The following is an 18577-nucleotide window of genomic DNA, read 5'->3' as shown; positions in this document are numbered from 1 at the left end:
ACAGGCTTCCCATGAAAGTCTGCCTACTTGAAGCAACACTGAATTTTTTTCTCTTTAGATTCTACTTTAAAGGGTCAAAGAATACTTCTGCCTGTCCTTCTTATCCTTTTTCAAAAGGCAACATTTGACTTCTTGTGTCCCTAATGCAAAAGAACATTAAAAAAAAAAGTTAAAAAGAAAAACACACACACATCACAGATGAAAGTGCTAACAGAAAGTGTTAGTACGGCTTGTGAGAACTGCCACTGTGTCGGCCTGGCAGACATTTCTTCTAAAATCTCTTCCTAGAACATATGGGATCTTCTCCACCGATAAGTTTTAAGCTATTAGAAAAAAAGATTTCAATCTAACATGATGCTTTCATTTGCAGATTTTGTACAGACTACACAATTTATGCCAATAATTAGAATTTTAAAAGAATATGCAGTGCTGTCTGGTATTTCTTGAGGGTATCTGAGACCAGAGTGGAATTTACTGAAGCACAAAGAGTCTTGCTTCCCTTTTAGAGAAAATATTTCATAGAATGGGCTGCCAATTAAAGTGGGACTTCTTATGGAATGGACACCCATGCACTGTGTCCTGAGCTGAAATTAATCCACACATACAAACCCTGTATGTATTTTCAATGCAAAATGGGGTAGGAGGAAAGAAAAAGACAAAATGACTCCAAGGTGGAAGTTTTATTTCTGGTAGCTGTTAAAACAACAACTTATATTTAGGACATTTGCATTACCAGTGTAATTGGCTCCTACAAAAATGTAAGTTTTTACTTTTATCTTGGTGACTAGTTTCAGATTTTTATCAAAAAAGGTTTCTCTCTCCGGTTTTGCTTCCTTGCTCTTAAACACCACAAATGTAAGAGAAGCGAAGTGCTACACAAGGAGAGTAGGGAGTAGCAGGTTCTTGCTTTGAGATGACAAATGACACAGCAGTGAAACCACGAGGCCTAATCTACTGTACCAGAGGACACGAGTGGAACAATGAGCTGAATGAACACAAGAGCCTGCTGACACGATGGCACACACTAGAGAAACAGCACCTCTGTCACTTGCATGAGTACTGACCTACATAGTTGTTCATTGCCACGAAATCAGCAATCCTAGCTCTACACGTGCCTTCACAGGAGTCACTGGGTGTGTTACTATTGCTGTTGACTTTGATGGAAAGTGGAACTATTTGGGGCACACATACTAAACCACCTGCACAACAGAGATCTGCAGTTAACACTTCTAGCCTCCTCTTTCAGCTAATGAAGCATTCCTTAACACTACCTTGTTCCCACAGCGCTGTCATCAAGACTTTACAACTCCTTCTAATATTCAACAAAGGTATTTTCAGGGACAGCATTCTCAATAACTTGGGAGTTTCTCCTCCTATTCAGCAGCACTCTGAGTGGCCTTCTGAATTAGCTCGGACGTCAAATCAAAAAACATTTGCAAACCAAGCTTCACAAAAGACTTCTAATGAAAAGATCCCGTAAGCATTTAATTATGTCGTACTTTTCATCAGACTTCTGTGTTCAGAACTCAGTGAGTAGACTCTCAGCAGGAGCTTCCCACTGTATTAAGTAACTCGGCACTGGTAGGAATGCCAACATTCGTTCTAGCTCCTCATTTTCCCTCTCTTACCAGCATGCATTTCACTCGCTCAGTGTTCTGACAACCAGCAGGAGCAATGGAGATTCCACTTCTTTTTGATCAAATGAAAATCTCTCCCCACCCAGTTGGCAAAGTCACTGAGCACCAGTGCTAGAAATTCACTGACCGGTCCTCTGAAAGTCATAAGCACTGGTCATGAAAACTGGATGCATCTTTGCTCTTCTGGCTTGCAGCTACTCTCACTAGGCCCATACAGTTGAACTGACATACGAAGTAGTGCACCCACAACATAAAGACTAATGACTGAGGGAAAGAGGGGGGGAAAGGAAACAGGAAGAGATACAGCTTAAATCAAAGAGTCTGCTGTCATTTATAATGTCAGCGATTCATTCAGGCTAGAGTTGCTACTGCAAATAGTATGAAGGACTCACATAGCTGTATTTTTGATGATCCTTCCTTGGTCCATTTTCTGCCCAATACCATGCACAACAAACACAATGTGACTAGTTTGTGGTGGCTTGTCTTCTAACGTAGCTTCTTCTACATAGCCTCTATGTAGCCTTGTCCCACTACTTGAAGCTGTAGAAAAAACATTATCCTGGATCAGTTACATTCTATGAAGTGCAATGGTCTTACATGACAGATGCTTAACTTGTCTCAGACCAATACATTAAAGTATTCTGAAAATACAATTATACGTAAAGAATTAGCATGTACTTTTTAATAATCTGCAGTTTTAAACTCCTGAGAGGTTTGAGCAACTAGGTGCAATTAACTGTATCACTCAACATATTAGGCTATTTCCACTGTAAAGACAACAAATTTCAGAGCTGTTTTCAAAAACAGCTTTGGGAAAACATTTGTATAATTGTCCATCCACTTTCACAACACAATGCTCTTCTTCTATGTACCTCAACCATTAAACTTCCTTGTATTTCCACCTTACTTCTACAGTGTGAACTGATCATTGAAATGTCTTGCCAGACAATTGATATGCATTGTCACTCTTTCTCCGACCCCATTAAGAGAACTGGCTGAAACGCTTTACAATTTTTCACGCTGACAGGAAAAAATCTACATTTTATTCCAACCCCATCCATCCTCAGATTTCCTCACTCATTCCCCAGCTCAGTAGCCAAACCAAAAATCAATTATGCTGGCAGATATGGGCATCCTCTTGCTGTCCTGCTGATGGCTTGTGAAACCCACTGGCACAGCGTGGCTTCATCCCCCTCTAGTGACAGACCCATATAGAAGGCAACAGCCTCGTGTGAACGCTGGCTGTGCGATGGGAGAGAAGTATGAATCCAGCAAGCCCTGCAGATGGCCATACAGAGGAAGAAAGCATCATTCGTCACGTGAAAATCTGAAAGGAAGAACTTGGTTTTCTTTTAAGGAGGAGAAAAACATAACAAAAATGCTAAGGGCGGTTTTTACACAGGACGGACTTATAAAGTGGGCTTCTATTTCATATTTCTTACCCCAAACTGCTTAGGACAGAGGTTGTTTATTATTTATTACACACTGCCCAAATCGTGTTCTGGATACAGACTATTTCATTTCTTCTGTAATTTTGTGCAACAGCATTGAATTATATTAATTCTTGGCAAACATTAATTAAGTATCCACCCAAGAGCCCTGTGGGTTAAGAGGGCATTAATTACAGAACAGAGACACGAGATTAAAGCCATACCTATTACTTGATCTTGTCTCTTCAGAGACAAAGGAAGAAAACAAAAGGAATTTGTGTATTTTCTTGTTTTTGTAGCTGTCCAGCACTACACAAGAACGCTACTGCAGAGAGGACAAGCTCCCGATTTCTAGATTGGCAACAATCTGCCTTTCCTTTAAGGGGGAACATCTTCTCTTCCAACCTTCTCAGTCTCACTGGCTTTATAACTGGTAATTTTGAGCTAAATTAGCTTGGATTTGTACTGAAAATACCTTCTGTCCAGGTGTAACTGCTCACCCCTCCTCGCAGTTCATAGGTCTGTCTAATGAACTGAAAAAGGCAAGAACTGGCAAGAGGGGAAGCTATGATCATGTTATTAAGGAATGCATCACAGTATGCAAGTAACACAATGGCAAAGTTAAGATTGCAAAGGGAACTGTGATTCTTATATTGTGTCTGCTAGTCACTGCCACTGTTGTATTAGAGTAGTAAGCATATGAAAACTGCTGCTTCTAAAATAAGAAATGTAATACAAATATGCCACAGACTATTAATGTATAATTACAATTATGCACAACAACCCAAGGCACCTATTACACTCTTCTGCAAAAACTCCAACAGCAAAAATGGGCCAGTCACATATTGTAACTTCAAACTGGAAGTCTCCTTCTAGTCTTAAAGCAACAATCTTAAAATACCGGTATTTAAAGTATTCTTTACAAACCCCGAGAAATATTACCTTTGGAAAACCCCAACTTTTGTGTAACAGTTCTTGCAATTTTAGATGTTGTTGCATCACTGTAAAGATACACTTCATCCACACTGTGCCAGTCCACATGGTTGCGACTCAACTTTAGACTATGAATAGCTGCAGCAAAAAGGAACAATATTTAATTTAGATGGATAAAGGGAAAACAAAAACCCATTCAAACACAGAAAAAAGGGTAATTCACATACACTTTAAAATCTAGATCTCTATTATACCTACATCCACACTACTTCTTACCTTGAACGGTTTTTACATTTCGGATTAATCTCACCAAGACAAACAGCAATTAGGAGACCCGCTCTGAGGACATTTCACATTATTCTCCTGCCACCCTCAGTTTGGGCTGTTAGGCTTCCAAAATATATCCTTAACTGAAAACAAAGAACGGGGTGGGGGGGCAGGGAGATGCACCCCAAAAATACTAATGGCTGCTGTGATGACCAGGTAGCTGCCCCATGCACTCTTGCTAGAAAAGCTCAGCTGCACTCCTATTTTCTCTGTCCTGTGACTGCTCAGTGGGATCCCTGGTTTTGACCAAGGTTACAGAGCCCTACAGCAACACAGAGGCTTTCAAGGCTCTGTTACTAGAAGGCTCCACTGCATCTGCTAGCCTTTCAGAAACGTCTAGGAGATGGAAATGCAGTTCAATGAGAAAGCCTCTGAATGAGTAATTTCTGGCACCGAACAGAATCTAGCTCTTTCAAAGGCCACTAAGAGCTCTATAGAGCATTTGTGCAGTTCCTGTGTTTTCCAGATTTGGAACCGATTGAACTCTGGGACCAACCTCATGACACACTGCCTGATTGTCGGATTAAGCACAGCAGGCATGTTATAATGCAAGGCAGAAACTCTCAGCTGAGCTTGGAGCTCGAGTGAGCAAAACCGTATCACAGCTCTATTACTAGCACTGCAGATTTCACCTAGGTTTGGAAATCTGCTGCTTAGGTCTCATTTAATGTGGGATATGCAATACTTGGAAAGCTGACAACTAACAGCAATAGCCCTCTGACAAGAAAGTGTTATTTAACTATGTCATTGGTCTTGCTAAAAAGTCCAAAGGCATGGAAAACACCCAGAGGGATTTTATTTTATTTTTTTCCATAACAAGTGGAGCTCTAGCCTGTCCCCTACTTGAAGTTACTCGTATTATTTGTACTCTAAAAACATTCTGAGAAAACTTGAGCCATCATGGTTTCATATTTTAACTCTCTTGCAGCACAAACCAGCCACATTAAACTAAATGTTGCGACCTTTCTCCTATAGTATTTTTCTTTGCCTAGGCAGACAGAACTAACAGTCTGATGAAAAACTAAATCAAGTCTCTAGGAAACAAGGGGATTAGAAAAGGATGACCCCTTTTGCCACAGTAAATAACTGATACACAAAAAGTAACTAGAACTACATGGCTGTTTGACACTGGCAGAGCAAAGAGGAAGGGAAAACAGCCTGACTTTGCAGAGCAGACACGTCAGCTCAGGCTGATGACTGGCCAGAGCAAGAAGCAATCTAGTGAGCGCTCAATGAACGAGCAAACTGTTTCCTAAACACCCCTACAGGCAAAGAGATGAGTCCACGTCCAGAAATCTCAGTTTAGAACTGGAAAGGAAAGGAAATTCCCAATAAAACTTCTTCTTTCAGGCTTGGGAGTCAATGCATCAGTCTGTGATGTCCTGAGAGGCAGGGAGTCCAGTGGCAAAGTGACTTCCTTGCAGATATATCTGCAAACTCCTCTATCCCCAAATCCACGATTGCTGCAGACTTCTTATGCATCATCGAGCAGGTCTTTAACAAGCTTGTTCCGTTCACATTCTATGAAATCACGCAGTATGTTCCTGGGGAAGCTGACAGAGGAAGGCTGGAAGCATGATGCCTTTGGAGATCACTGTGTTCAAGGTCCAAACCATGCCCAGCAAGAAGCAGAGAAGCCTGTGACTGAATTGCTTATTATCACCACTGGAAAGGCAGTGGTTTGGGGAGGAGTGATCCTTAAATGCTGTCTGCAGTCAGGGGTGTTTTTTTTTTTTTTTCCTTTTTTTTTTTTTTTACAGCACTTGGACTATGTATCCTTCCTTTCCATCTAACACCAAAAATAACATTTTAAAACCTGTTTTGTCTTGAAAATCAAATTATTATGAAAATAATGATTCTTAAAAAATAAAAGAGAGAAAAAAGATGCAAACCATGCTTCCCAGGTATGGGATACCAAGGGCTGCCATCGCTATTTTGAACCTGAACATGGGTAGGAGAGAATTCTTTTTCTGAAGATGAGATAACGTTGATTTACATTTTGTTTTCAGACACAAAGGCTGACTGCGATGTAAACCTCTTGCATGTTGCAGAGGTAGTTAAAGTGACAACTCCGGAGCTGTTCACACCAAGAAATGTCACAGTGTCAGAAAGTCACCAAGGCATGTCACAGTTTGCCTGAGGAAGCAGAGGGTATCAAGCTGCAGAATTCAGATTAGGCAGTGAGTACAGCACAGGGGAATGCTCTTCATGCTCATTCCTCTGCCTTCTGGTCCTCCAGCAGCACGCTTGCTGTGTTTGTGGCTTCATTCCAGGGCACCAGGTTAGGATGTTGCTGAGCTTCACTGAGATCTGACTGTGGCTAAGGCATCTCTGAAAGGCAGGCACAGAAGACGAAGGATCTCCTTGTAAAACCACAGGGCAGGAACCTCCCTCTGGATCTGACTTCTTGCAGCTTTGTTTTCACATGAGCTACTTCGCTGACACTAAGAAGATGCACAGCTTCCTTAGCAGGAGTCGCTATAGATGCACCTTCCCCAGCTGGCAAAACCCCTAAGCAATCTCCACGCTGCTCAGTTTTCTGGTTTGGTAAAAAGGCTGAGTCCATAGAAATGAGACCAAGTTTTGGTTTCCTCTGTAGCCGGAAACAAAACTGTTTTTTCAGGAATACCAAGCAAGACAGACACCTAGAGTTTGAATACACAGAAGGCACAGCCCCACTGCAGATGCAAGACAGGCTGCTGCTAGACAGAGAGAAGAAAAGGTGAAGGGAGATGGATTAAGAAAGGTCTTCTCCCAGCTGAAAATATCACTGTTTCCTATCATACAAATCTCCAGTTTCACCAAGACAGATGAACATAGATGGAAAAACCCCTCTACAAAGTTTAAATATAAAAATGGAGAAACAAAAAAAAAGAAAATACAAAGTACATACGCCTACAGCCTTGAAGAACCTGGTCTCAATTAGACAGGAGAAACTCATCTGGAGCCAAAATAGCAGGAGAATAACTGAGGAGCAGGAAGCTTGCACTGTTTTTTTCATGCCAATAGCACAAAGTCCATGGAGAAGCTGGGGACGTGCACACTGCACGTGCACTGCCAGTGCAAACAGCCGCCTGGCTCCAGTGCTCGAGGAGCTGAAGGCTTCCAGCAGAAAGCACTGGCAGACAGGCACTAGAAGATGGCGTTTCACAGAGCCAAGAGTTTTAAATTAAATATCTTTTAAGGTAAGCACCTGGTTTTCACTCGGTGCTTTCATCTACCTGCCAAGACCAAAGCACGGGGTGATTCTTTTCTACCAGTTTCTATGCTCACGTCAAAATCAATAGAGAAAAGCATCTTTGAAGTGCTAAGAGCTCCACAAAGGCACTGTCATTCCAGTCAGGGCTAAAGACCAGAGAAGGGATACACACTGTCTGAAATCCCTTCCTGCCTTCCCTCCTCCTCCAAATTTATTTTTAAGTAAATCCGTGTTGCAATCAGCCTCAGTTTCTGCACAAAAACTGGCCAGATCATACACATAGCTGAAAGCACAATTTGGCCACTGTTGTTGTTTTTTAAACAACTTTGAAGCTCTGGTATGTAAACCTGAGGTACAGTTGTGGACTTTAAATCATTCTTTTCATTCGATACACAAAGGCACATGAAAAAGGCTGTTGCTTTTAGTCAAATTGGGCTGTTTCACATTGCTGTCCTTTTTCTATGGCACTTTACCACCTCCTAATTCATGAACATCACTAATTGCTATAAAGGCAACTTTAATTCAAGCCCATCCAACAATACAACTGAACATGATTTGGTGAAAAATACATAGAATAATTTCAAAACTACAACGACAAACTGAAAGGCAGAAGTCTTTTCTTACTGTTTAAGACAGAAGTTATGCTTTTCACCTTTAACAGATCTGAGTTCCATGTGTGAGAAGAGGCAGGAAAAAGTTGAGTATGCACCGTTTGGATTTCAGGCATTTGCATTTGGACTCAGTTACCAAAAAATATCATTATAGGAAGTCAAATGGCAAGTATTAATGCATATCAAAATAAGTTCTCATCCTTCAATATATTCCTAGGAACTAAAAGAATATATAGTATGACAAGAATATTTCTAAACCTACCATGTGCATTTACATTTTAAATCGAAGGTGCAGTTTTCAGAAGTCTATTTCCACAGTCACTAAGAGTTTAATCTTAGTTTAAGCATTACCATGATTTAACGGTGCCGGAGAAAGATCAGCGACAGGTACTTTTGAGCCTTCTGCAATCATTAATGGCTCTACTCCCACCTTCTGAAACAAATTTGCACATCAGCTGCTGCAAAGTTCACAGTTCTGTGACACAGCAGCCTTGATCATGTATCCTGTACAGCCTCCCTTTTTTATATCATGTGTCCAAAGTCTTATTTCATTTCAGTATACAAAAGCTGCAGTAAAAACAATTTACAACACAAAATTAAAGATGCATGCATTATTCAAAAAGTGGCAAACAAAATATTATCTAGTATAAAACTCTTTATCCAGTTAAATCCCCCATTCCTTCTCTGACATAATTTACCTTAACACCAGGCCTGTAGAGATTCTCAAGAAAGTTGCTTGTAGGTTATTGAAAAAGCCAAACCACATAGTAAGAGCATAAAAGTTTATAGTTTTTATCAATCACAAGCAATTATAATAAAGGTTACAGCATCATACTGCTAGCATCTACTTTCTCTACGATTCACAACGCTGCTGCTTTTCTTCTAAGACTCATGATGCTTTTTCCTTCCCTTTTGAAGGAAATGGCATGAGCACAGCTCAAGACATTGAAGCATGTAATTCTAACACATTTCACTGATACGAACAAACTAGAATTTAAAGCTTCCTAAACCAGGAGTACTACAAGAAAAAAAAATAAAAATCTACAATTACTGTACCTTGGGAACGCTTTCGCTTAAGACATGCAGCATCTGAATTCTCCTTATATCCTCTCCATTTGAACAAAGAAGGGAGGGAGAAGGGAGGGAGGTAGTAGAGAACTAAAAGTAAAAACACTGAGCTTCAAAGTAAAATTTTTAAAAGGGGTGTCATTTTTTTCATTAGTGTTAACATTTTTAGAAAAAAAGTTGGTGCATTTATTGAAAAAGTATATACATTTAAACTGGTTTTGTAGCAAAATTGTCAGGTCACATTAGCCAAACTCAGTTTTGTCACTCTTCATAAATGGTTACAACATCACAACAAAGCTAAAGGCATTAGTAAAAGAAAGCTGTGACACAGCACAAGCAGTCTCCCTGAGTGCCTTTGCATTAACACGTACAAAAGCAGAAACACACTATTTGGTAGAGGGTAGAACACAAAAACCCTGAAGTATACTCTAAGCATTTAAAAACAAAACAAAAACAACTCAATTTTAAGCACAGCTCTATTATTTTCCCCAAAGAGTGTAAGAGGATCATTAAAAGTCAGATTAGACAAAAAAAATCCTACTGTCCCTGTTTTGTAAGTCCTCAAGAAGCTGCCTTCAGCAGTGAAATGCAACAGCATGCACTTTGCCTCCGACAGCCCTCCCATCTGCGAACAGGAGCTTCCCCTTGATGGTAAGGCAAGTCCATAACGTTTATTAGACTTTCAATTGTCTTATTTCACTAAGAATACTGAAATACTGCATAGCAGACCAGAAGATTCATTTTCATGGACTTACCTTCACATCGGTGCTGTGTGATTATGGAAGAAATACTTTAATGTAAGTGAAAGCTGCTGCTACGCAGGTAAAATTATGTGGTCAGGAAGCTGCTTCTTTTGGCACTTACACAAAAAAAAAAAAAGTCCTCAGTTATAACAGATACCTTTTACATCTTGGGGGCTTCCTGAGCAAAGCTGACAGTGAGGTCCTACAAATCTAACTCTTCTGTGCTAATGCTCTGGGATCCCTCATACAAATAGCCTTACATCCTAAGCAAACCAAGTAGTTTGAAAATGCTCTAGCCTCAAAAACCTAATGTAGTCAAGAGGGTGTGCTTAAATCCAATGAGAAATCAGAGTTTCCAGTTGGGCTTCTGAATCCATGAAGTCACTAAAGCTGCAACGGTTGGAAATCAGTCAGCCTGCTGGAGAATAGGGAAATTGCAACTGAAATGACATCTGCCCTTACAAACACCAGGAGTAATTGGTACTCTGTAGCCCAGTAGCTAATGCCAGTGCCAGTGGGTGATATTCCATGCTTGTGTCAAGGGCTTCCCAAGCTTCTTCCTACCCTCAGCCAACAGCTCGGTCAGCAGATGCCTTAATACAGATGCAGGTTAAGTATATTGCTGTTGCACATCTGTTTTCTACAGGAGAAGAAAACTAGGCTCACAGTTACTGCACTTGGGACCTGATGGATTAATTTAGTCTACAGAGTATTTTACTTGCTCTTGCAATACAACTCACAAGAGGAATATACACAGGAAATTCAAGTCAAGTATAAGAAAGGTTTTTTTATTTTTATTTTTTTTATGGTGACAGTGGTAAAACATTGGCACAGACTGCCCAGAGTTTCCTTAGATGGAGATGATCAAAACCCCACTGGAAACACTCTGAGCAGCCTGCCCTCATCAGCCCTGCTGCTTTGAGCAAGGGGGTTGGACTAGATCTCCACAGATCCTTCTGATCTTGATGACTTTGGTTCTATGAACAAGACTTTCCCTTGTAAAGGTTAACTTAGTCAGCTGCAACAACAAAAAAAAAATGCTTTTTTTTTTTTTTATGAACAGGGAAAAGCGTATTTGAAATCTAAGGCAGAACGGAGCAACTACTCCAAATGCAATTTTTCTGTTTTTCGTGGCATCTAACCACACACTGGAAATCCATAACAAAACACAATAAACTTAGGCACTTTCAAAATCAATGCATTATAGAATTTGTTCTGATTCTGACTCATGGGATTTTTTTCTACATTTCTTCTAACATAGAATCGATCACAGAGTAACTTCCATGGAAAGGACTCGCTGGTGGTTGTCTGCTCCAATCCCCCACAGACAGGATCAACTTTTAAGTTTAATCCAATTTCAAATTTGGCTCTGGTTGCTCTGGAGATTTCCAGCTGAATCCTGAGCATCTTTATGGATGGCTATTCCACAGCCTCTCTGTGCAAATATAATCATCTACACCTATTCCTATCTCACTATCACATACATGAAACTTTCGGCTTCACTTCATCCTAATTAAATGAATACATCTGAAGATGATAGGTACATAACTGTACATGACGGTAACAGCTGATCAAATATTCTTTAAATATAGGTAGCAAACCTTAAAGCTGCTAGAGAGTATTATTTATATTAGGGACCAGTCTATGATGCACCCTTAGAAGCACTGCTCAGTGGCCTTGAATGGAAGAATCAGAATTAGCTGCCACGCTAACCTAGTGCAGCAGGAAGCAACGCCTGCTCTTCCTTCCCCTTTCTTCTTGCTGAGCACCTGCTGTCCAGCACCGTCCCCACTGTGCAGCAAAGACTGCAGCTTTACCACGTACCAGGCAGCAGTGGGTCCCACAGACCATACCTCTGGCTCAAGGTCAGCCTGCTTTGTGTCACAGAAGCTGCTCTTCCATCCCCGATCACCTCCCTGCACCCGGGCAGTGGGCTGCCTGCTGACAGCTCCTCTGTGCCCTGGGAGCTCATAGCGAGGGGCACGTGTGCTCTGCCCACACAGCAAGGCAGGAAAATCAATCCTTACGTTGCAGAACATCACTGCCTTTACTGTGGTTGGATGCTGTTAGCAGAACATGTAGTCTAAGAAGCTTTGAGAACCTGCCACGATCCAAGTGCATGGTCTTGCTTTCTCTTTCAGTGGCCTTGATATCACGAAGTCACCAGAGAATGCTGCTCCTCTCCTTCTTTGGAGAAGTCCTGAACTCATCAGCTGCCTGAGCACGCACAAAAAGCAGCTTCTAAATGTTACATTATTCTGTGCATTTTAAGTTTACTGACTGCTAACGAGGTATTATGATACCCTTTTTGGATTCCCTTCTAGATGCTTTCATCTCAGTTACTGCTTTGCAGAACAAGTGTTATAATATTAGAATATAATATTTATCTCAGAAATATTTATAGAATTATTTTACAACAGTAATATGTTTAAGTATTACAACTGGGTATATGCAGTACAAGAAAGGTCTGTATTACTGCAGAAAGACAGAGGTATCTATCCATTCTCAGTGTGATCAAATAAACACCCCAGATATTTTCATATTTTAAGTGTCGATATTTACATTTTAAATTTTGAACCGAAGAATTTAGATCAAAACATCACCTTACATCTTGTGCTGGTATTAATTTACATCTGTTTGATGTTTTTAAACATTTTTAGAAGTAAAGTTAATTGACTTGAGTTGGAAGTTTGAAGAACGAATCTTCCTTAAGAAAGATATGCAAAGCCAATATATAAGAGAGCCTAGTGTTACCTGGATGAAAAAAAACAAAAACAAAAACAAAACAAGTACTAGATAAATGAATTTGAGAGCCAAACATCGTCTGCCTATCAACAGAGAGGCAAGACAACAAATCAGACCGGGAAGCCTACATATACTGTTTCAGCAATGCAGCATCTCATTTAGGGGTGTAATGTGTCAGACTCAATCACTTTTAGCAAATTGTTGAGTATCAAACAGCAAGCTCTACTCCCCACTACAACTACTAAATGACAGCTACTCAAAAAAAATATATAAAATTCCTTAAAGTAATGAGAAGCCAGAAGATCCTTTCCTGAATCTGCTGATATTATATTTGTGATTTGCATCAACTCCAACACAGGCTGCAGACATTTGCCTTCACAATAGAATTGACACAGAAATGCAGCCAAACCTCTGGTACTCATCCTTCGTGTGGTTTCCTCTAGCTGTATTGTATTTATGTTCTGTATATAATTTGGCATTTTCTCTTTTCCTGTAGCTGTATCGGTTACCCTGTCTTACAAGACAGAATAGCAATGCCCCTTCCTGTATCTATCAACTATTAAACCAACCCTTAAAACTGAAAAACACATCTGGAGTTCGGCCAGGATCGAAGCAGGCTCCAGGGTGATGAGATGTGGAAGAGAGGGCAGTCAAGCTGTGGAGGAGTGAGGTGATGCCCTTGCAGCATTTGCTTCCACTGGTATTCTGGTAGCATTCCCCTGGCCTGGTTTGAGGCATCTCAGGGGGCAGAACATCCTGCATAGCCAAGGAGGAGAGAGAGGCTCGTGCCCTCACCATTCCTCCTCAACATGCACACATCTGCCTGGTCTGTGGTGCCTGGGGAATCTGCTGTCACATCCCCACTCCTCACATGCACGCTGCACTTCAGAGATCTCCGGTAACTGGCCTCTTCAGGCATTACAGGTGCTAACACATTCAGGGCTAAGCATCCCTCCAGAAATCTCAGGAATTTGTCTCATTTCTATAAGCAGCAGGAAGAGCTCTGGTACCTGGGAACCTCACCTACAAACTCCCACAGAACATAACTTTCTGGGAGCCAAATCCAGGCCAACTGGATACGGCAAAACTAAAGGTCCCATTAATCTACTTGGACAACGCCAACAAACAAGCGCAGGTAACACGCGTAGTGCTCATTGCCACTTTTTGCAAAGCTGAACTCATCTGTACGGCTGATTCCACGCGAACAAGGGAAGCGGCACCACTCAACCTGCGCTTAAACGGGGTCATTCCACTGCCAGCGATGTGCTAGCAGGCTACTGAAAAGCTGAGGGTGCTGAACACCCGCTAAACTTGCTCACAGTCCTCTTTTCTCCAGGAAAGGATTTCAGAGCACAAAAAAAAAAATATGCAAACGAACTGTACACTGAATATTAGATGCTAGCTTACAGGATATTGGATGCTGCCCCAACATAGTAGGCTGAAAAGGATTATCAAAGTTATCCAAAGCAGGAGCAGCAAAACGGGAACCTGCTCCTAGCTTCTCAGCCTGCTGCCGTTGGTTACGGCAAAAACTGGGGGAAAAATCAGGAACCACCAAGTTTGTCAGCTGAGTATCAACACCGTTCTCACTGACAAGCTAGCTTTTCATTATGATGCAAAGTGGCATGTTCAAATAATAAAGTAATTATGTGTAAGTAATAAGAGGCTTTGTTACAACAGATTGCCTTCGCTTTTGCTGAGGAGTCACGTAAAATTGCTGTTTTTTCACCATTTACAATGGTTTATCACAGCATTGTGAACAGCCATTTTGCCTCCCAGTGATATTTACAGATCTATTCTAACTTTCATTAGTCACAACTGCTCATAACAGCTACCTGGAAAATTTGGTGGGACCAAATGTGTTTAATACAGGATGCAATTTAAGGAATTTAAGCTGAATTCAGCACTAGTAACTAGTAAACTAGTTACGTTTACTTCACCAAAGACCATGCAAGTCACAAAGCTTCTCCCAGTGCTGTGTGCAGATGGCAATCACAGATGCCAGCTGACCAGAGATGTTTTTAGAGGTACATCATCATGACAAAATCACTTTTCACACTTATTGTTTAATAATTTTTCTGCAACTCCCTCCCCTATTACTACAAAAAATCTATTGAAAGGTTTTGATGATGTTACACGTATTCTATTTTCAAGTGACTCCATTCAGAGCTATTATTTTTTACTTTAGTATTACAAAAGGCTCTGGTGGCTGGAGTCTTTCTCTGGTCTTTTATATTTTCGTAAATAACAGGGACTGTATCTTTCTCACTCCTTTCCTTAATCTCTTCTACCTCAAATCTGAAAATTTCTGTTCCATAAGCCAGACTTTTGCTGAAAAAAGCCCACCTGGGCTCCATTCCTTACACAGTGAGGTGCACCCAAGTGCAAACAGACATTATTCCTTCCTCCCATCAGAAGTTAAGCTACCAAAGACTGGAAGCACTCAGCAGCCATAAAGATGTGCTTTCCAAGCGAAAGCATACTGCCCTACCAGAACAGCACTGCACTCACACGGAGGGTACAGCTGTAATAGCAAAGCTGAGCTTTGTTTCAGTGCAGTGAAACACTAAATATTAGCACGTTTGAAAACAGGTAACAGTGCCCTTCAAAAGAGGGTTTTTGCTGGCACAGTTCTGTGGCTCAGGGGTCACACAACTTCATGTACCTACCTGACAGAGCTGTTAAGGCAGAAGGCTACTGCAGACTTGGCCAGAGGGAAAGAATTTTTAAAGTGGTACAAATAGAAAAAAATAATTCAGAGTTTTTGCTAGCTTTGAGGGGAGTTAGGAACTTAACTGCTTTCTGCATTACTAACAAATCTCTGTAAGTCAAAAAACGCACTTCTGGTTTTTCCCACAGTTATTACAGAAGAACCCTGAATACTATCTTGCTTCTAAATTATTAACAAGGTTTTCCTTGCGTGGTCACACAGTTCCCACAGAACTCCTCCATATTCATGGCCAAAACATGGCCACTCCTCCATTCTCTAAACATTTCGTACAAAGTTGTAGTTTAAAGACGCTTAAACATAAAGCTGTTTTGTAAAGAATAACACAACCAAAAATGCTACTAAAGTGTACTGGAAGGGCTCTGTACTTGCAGCTCTTTTTTTTTTTTTGTGGAAGTGGAACAAGTGACAACCAAAACACAAAAGCAAAGTGTGAAAGCAAAAATACTGAGCTTTTGCTGTGCTACACTTACCCAGAGCAACCAGTTCAACTGCATGCAATAGACAGACAGTAACTTCAGAACACTATTCTTAAAACTGTTAAATGCATTTGACTGAGATTTCCCAAGAACTGGGCATCCTCAGCCTGGTCATTAAAGTATAAGGACTTCCATAACAGCATGAATACCTAAGATCTTCTATAGCTGAAAACTACTCTAATAAAGTCACAGATTGAACTAGAACAGAAAATGATCTGCAAATGTGATCTGTAAAACTGATGCTCCCTTTAGGGCAGAATTAGGAACACGGGCCAGAGAGCTAAGAGCCAGTCTGCATTCAGACACTGACACTCTTCTTGGCCCATAAAGAGATTTCAGTTTGAAGTAAGATTTCAAACACTAACCAAAGATACGAAACATTAAGCAAAGTGGGAGCAAGAAGTTTATCCATGAATATAATTTTACAGTGTTCAACAAATGTGCTAGAAGGAAATCCTACAACATTAAGATGCACTGGAGAAGGGGACCGCAAACTGAAGTCTATAACACTGCTCATTACATAGGACGGAAAAACCATCACAGATCATGCTCTTATATAAGACCCCAGCTGTCCAGAAAACATACTACAAAAGTGATCTTACCTTCCTTTCCATCAACAGGTTTAGATACTTCCATATCAAAGCTCTCTTGCAGCTGCTGGCCTCTGAAGCGGTTAAGATGCTCCTGCTCTATTAGGTTACTTTCCTCCTCTTCCAGAGGTTGCCACGTACCGTCAATAAACCATTGTCCACGCATTACAGGAATCTTTTCTGTTTCTAAAAATCAAACGAGAGGTTCTTTAATGCTACAGATCACAAACTGAGAGCAGATAAAAGGGAAAGGGAACTCGGTGGTGTTTTGATGAAAAAGTTACACTCCCTCTGCTGGGACCCCTAACAAGGTAACCACAACTGCCTTGAGAAACACCACTTCTTCCCACGGGGCTGAGGGTGTTTGAGGATGGGAAGGATGGACAGAAAGATGTACATTCTGCAAAATTTATTCAGGGTTAAGTTCAAACAACAGCCCAACTTTAATGGGATTATACTCCTCTGTACCCAGTTGCCCCGTATTTAAAATGTTTCCCTACACAATTTGACCGATACGAACCAATGGTTTCAAAGTCATAAGGATGATGCAGAACGAGGAGACAAAACCACACAGCTTACCCTGACTGCATAGAGCTTTGTTTCCTTTGGGAATTGCACTTAAAATAACTCAGTTTGCGTATCACTTAACATAAAGGATGCATTTCAAGTTATTTCTTGATGAAAATCAGTCTTTCAGTGAGGGTGGATTTCAGTCCCTGTCACTCTAGTTTCATTTTCAGCACTCTGAACAAGGAAGCTGGGTGCCAAGCATTTGCTGTCCACGTGACAAGACAGAAGTCTCTCAAAAAACACGTATCTATTCTTCACCAAACCACGACTGATGCCCAAACTAAATACCGGGGCTGCAGGGAGCAAGAATTCTCCTATTACACGGCTCCCTGCAAGCATTTTGAGACAATACTATCCATTTTAGCTAGCTCAGCTCAGAATTTCTCCTCCTATACCTGGAAAATAGAGCAGAAGTGCAGGGTGTTTGCACCATGGCCATGTACCTCCAGCCTCGTGGGACTGGCACAGAAACCCAGGGGGCTGGCCAAGACCCCCAGGCGATCCCACCACCGATTTCCAGCGCACACTCACGTGTGCTGCTGCATCCCTCAGATATAAAGGGAGACTCAGCCAAACGCAAACATTTAGTGTGTGTACAGACTAATGCACAAGCTCAGCTCTCCAAAGAAGTACTCAACCACAAAAGGAGAAGCTTAGAAAAGGGGATGGGGGAAAAAAAGCTAGGCTTTACTGCCCAAGAACCGTTCCTACTTGGAAGGTGTGAGAACAGCTGGTAACAGCTGAGAGAGAAACAATAGATGCAAAAAAAAAAGTAAAGGAACATTAGCTGGGTAAACTACAAACAAAAATCAAAAACCCAACCAACCAAAAAAGTCAATACAAAGCACAAAGACTTCATGGTTCCTGAGCAAAGGACAGAAGCAGAGATGCCTGACCTGGCACCAGGCTGGCAGGAGCACAGCAGGGCTCAGCAGAGCTGCCAGCAGATCTCTCACCGCCTGAGCACCACGCTGGGATGGGCCACGTCCCACTACGCTGGATGCAGGTTCGGGAGCTTCTGCACTGCCCTCTGATACAGATATACCCCTAGCATGCCTTGTGCCCATGGACGCTAATACACAGCACAAGTATTTCAAGTATTTTTCACGCCAGCTGCTCACAGGTGAGAATGTGTAAGTAGCAGAGATTTGCAAGCACCTCCCTTATTTACTTGGAACCTCTGAATTGTTCTGAACTCTTCGTCCCTTGGACCACTGCATCTACAACCTACGAAAGAAACAGGAAAATCTCCTTGCAATAATCTCCCCACATGGCAGGAACGCTCCGAATGTTCCAAAGCCGGTTTTAAAACCTTTCCCGTAAAAGATTTACAGGCAAACAGCATTTCTCCAAATGCTGTTCAAATGTTGCGACCTCCCCGCATCACCAGCTCTGCGCATACAACACAGACCACAGACTGGTTGGCCTGACCAAAACGCAACCAGAAGCAGCACAGGACCCGGTTCTGCCATTCAACTTCTGTTCCTCCAGCTAAAATAGCTCTTCCCGATAGGGCT

The 18577-nt window shown here is 41.4% G+C and overlaps 1 protein-coding gene across 4 annotated transcripts in view; it reads right to left on the bottom strand.

Annotated features, from left to right (window-relative positions):
* The window catches only part of DDHD1 (DDHD domain containing 1), a 66563-nt gene that overhangs the window by 34766 nt on the left and 13220 nt on the right, over nucleotides 1-18577 (bottom strand). For 2 of the 4 annotated variants that reach the window (XM_080593733.1, XM_080593735.1), the window contains 4 exons: nucleotides 16503-16676; nucleotides 9194-9295; nucleotides 4010-4138; nucleotides 2030-2177 (listed from right to left, as the gene is read on the bottom strand). In XM_080593733.1, the coding sequence (XP_080449859.1) occupies nucleotides 2030-2177; nucleotides 4010-4138; nucleotides 9194-9295; nucleotides 16503-16676 (553 nt within the window). The remainder of the gene's footprint in view (nucleotides 1-2029; nucleotides 2178-4009; nucleotides 4139-9193; nucleotides 9296-16502; nucleotides 16677-18577) is intronic. The other 2 variants (XM_080593734.1, XM_080593736.1) reach the window with 1 other exon arrangement.

Source organism: Anser brachyrhynchus (genome assembly GCF_964034855.1).
Source record: "Anser brachyrhynchus genome assembly, chromosome: 5".
Lineage (NCBI taxonomy): Eukaryota > Metazoa > Chordata > Aves > Anseriformes > Anatidae > Anser > Anser brachyrhynchus.
This window is presented reverse-complemented; position numbering and strand designations above follow the sequence as displayed.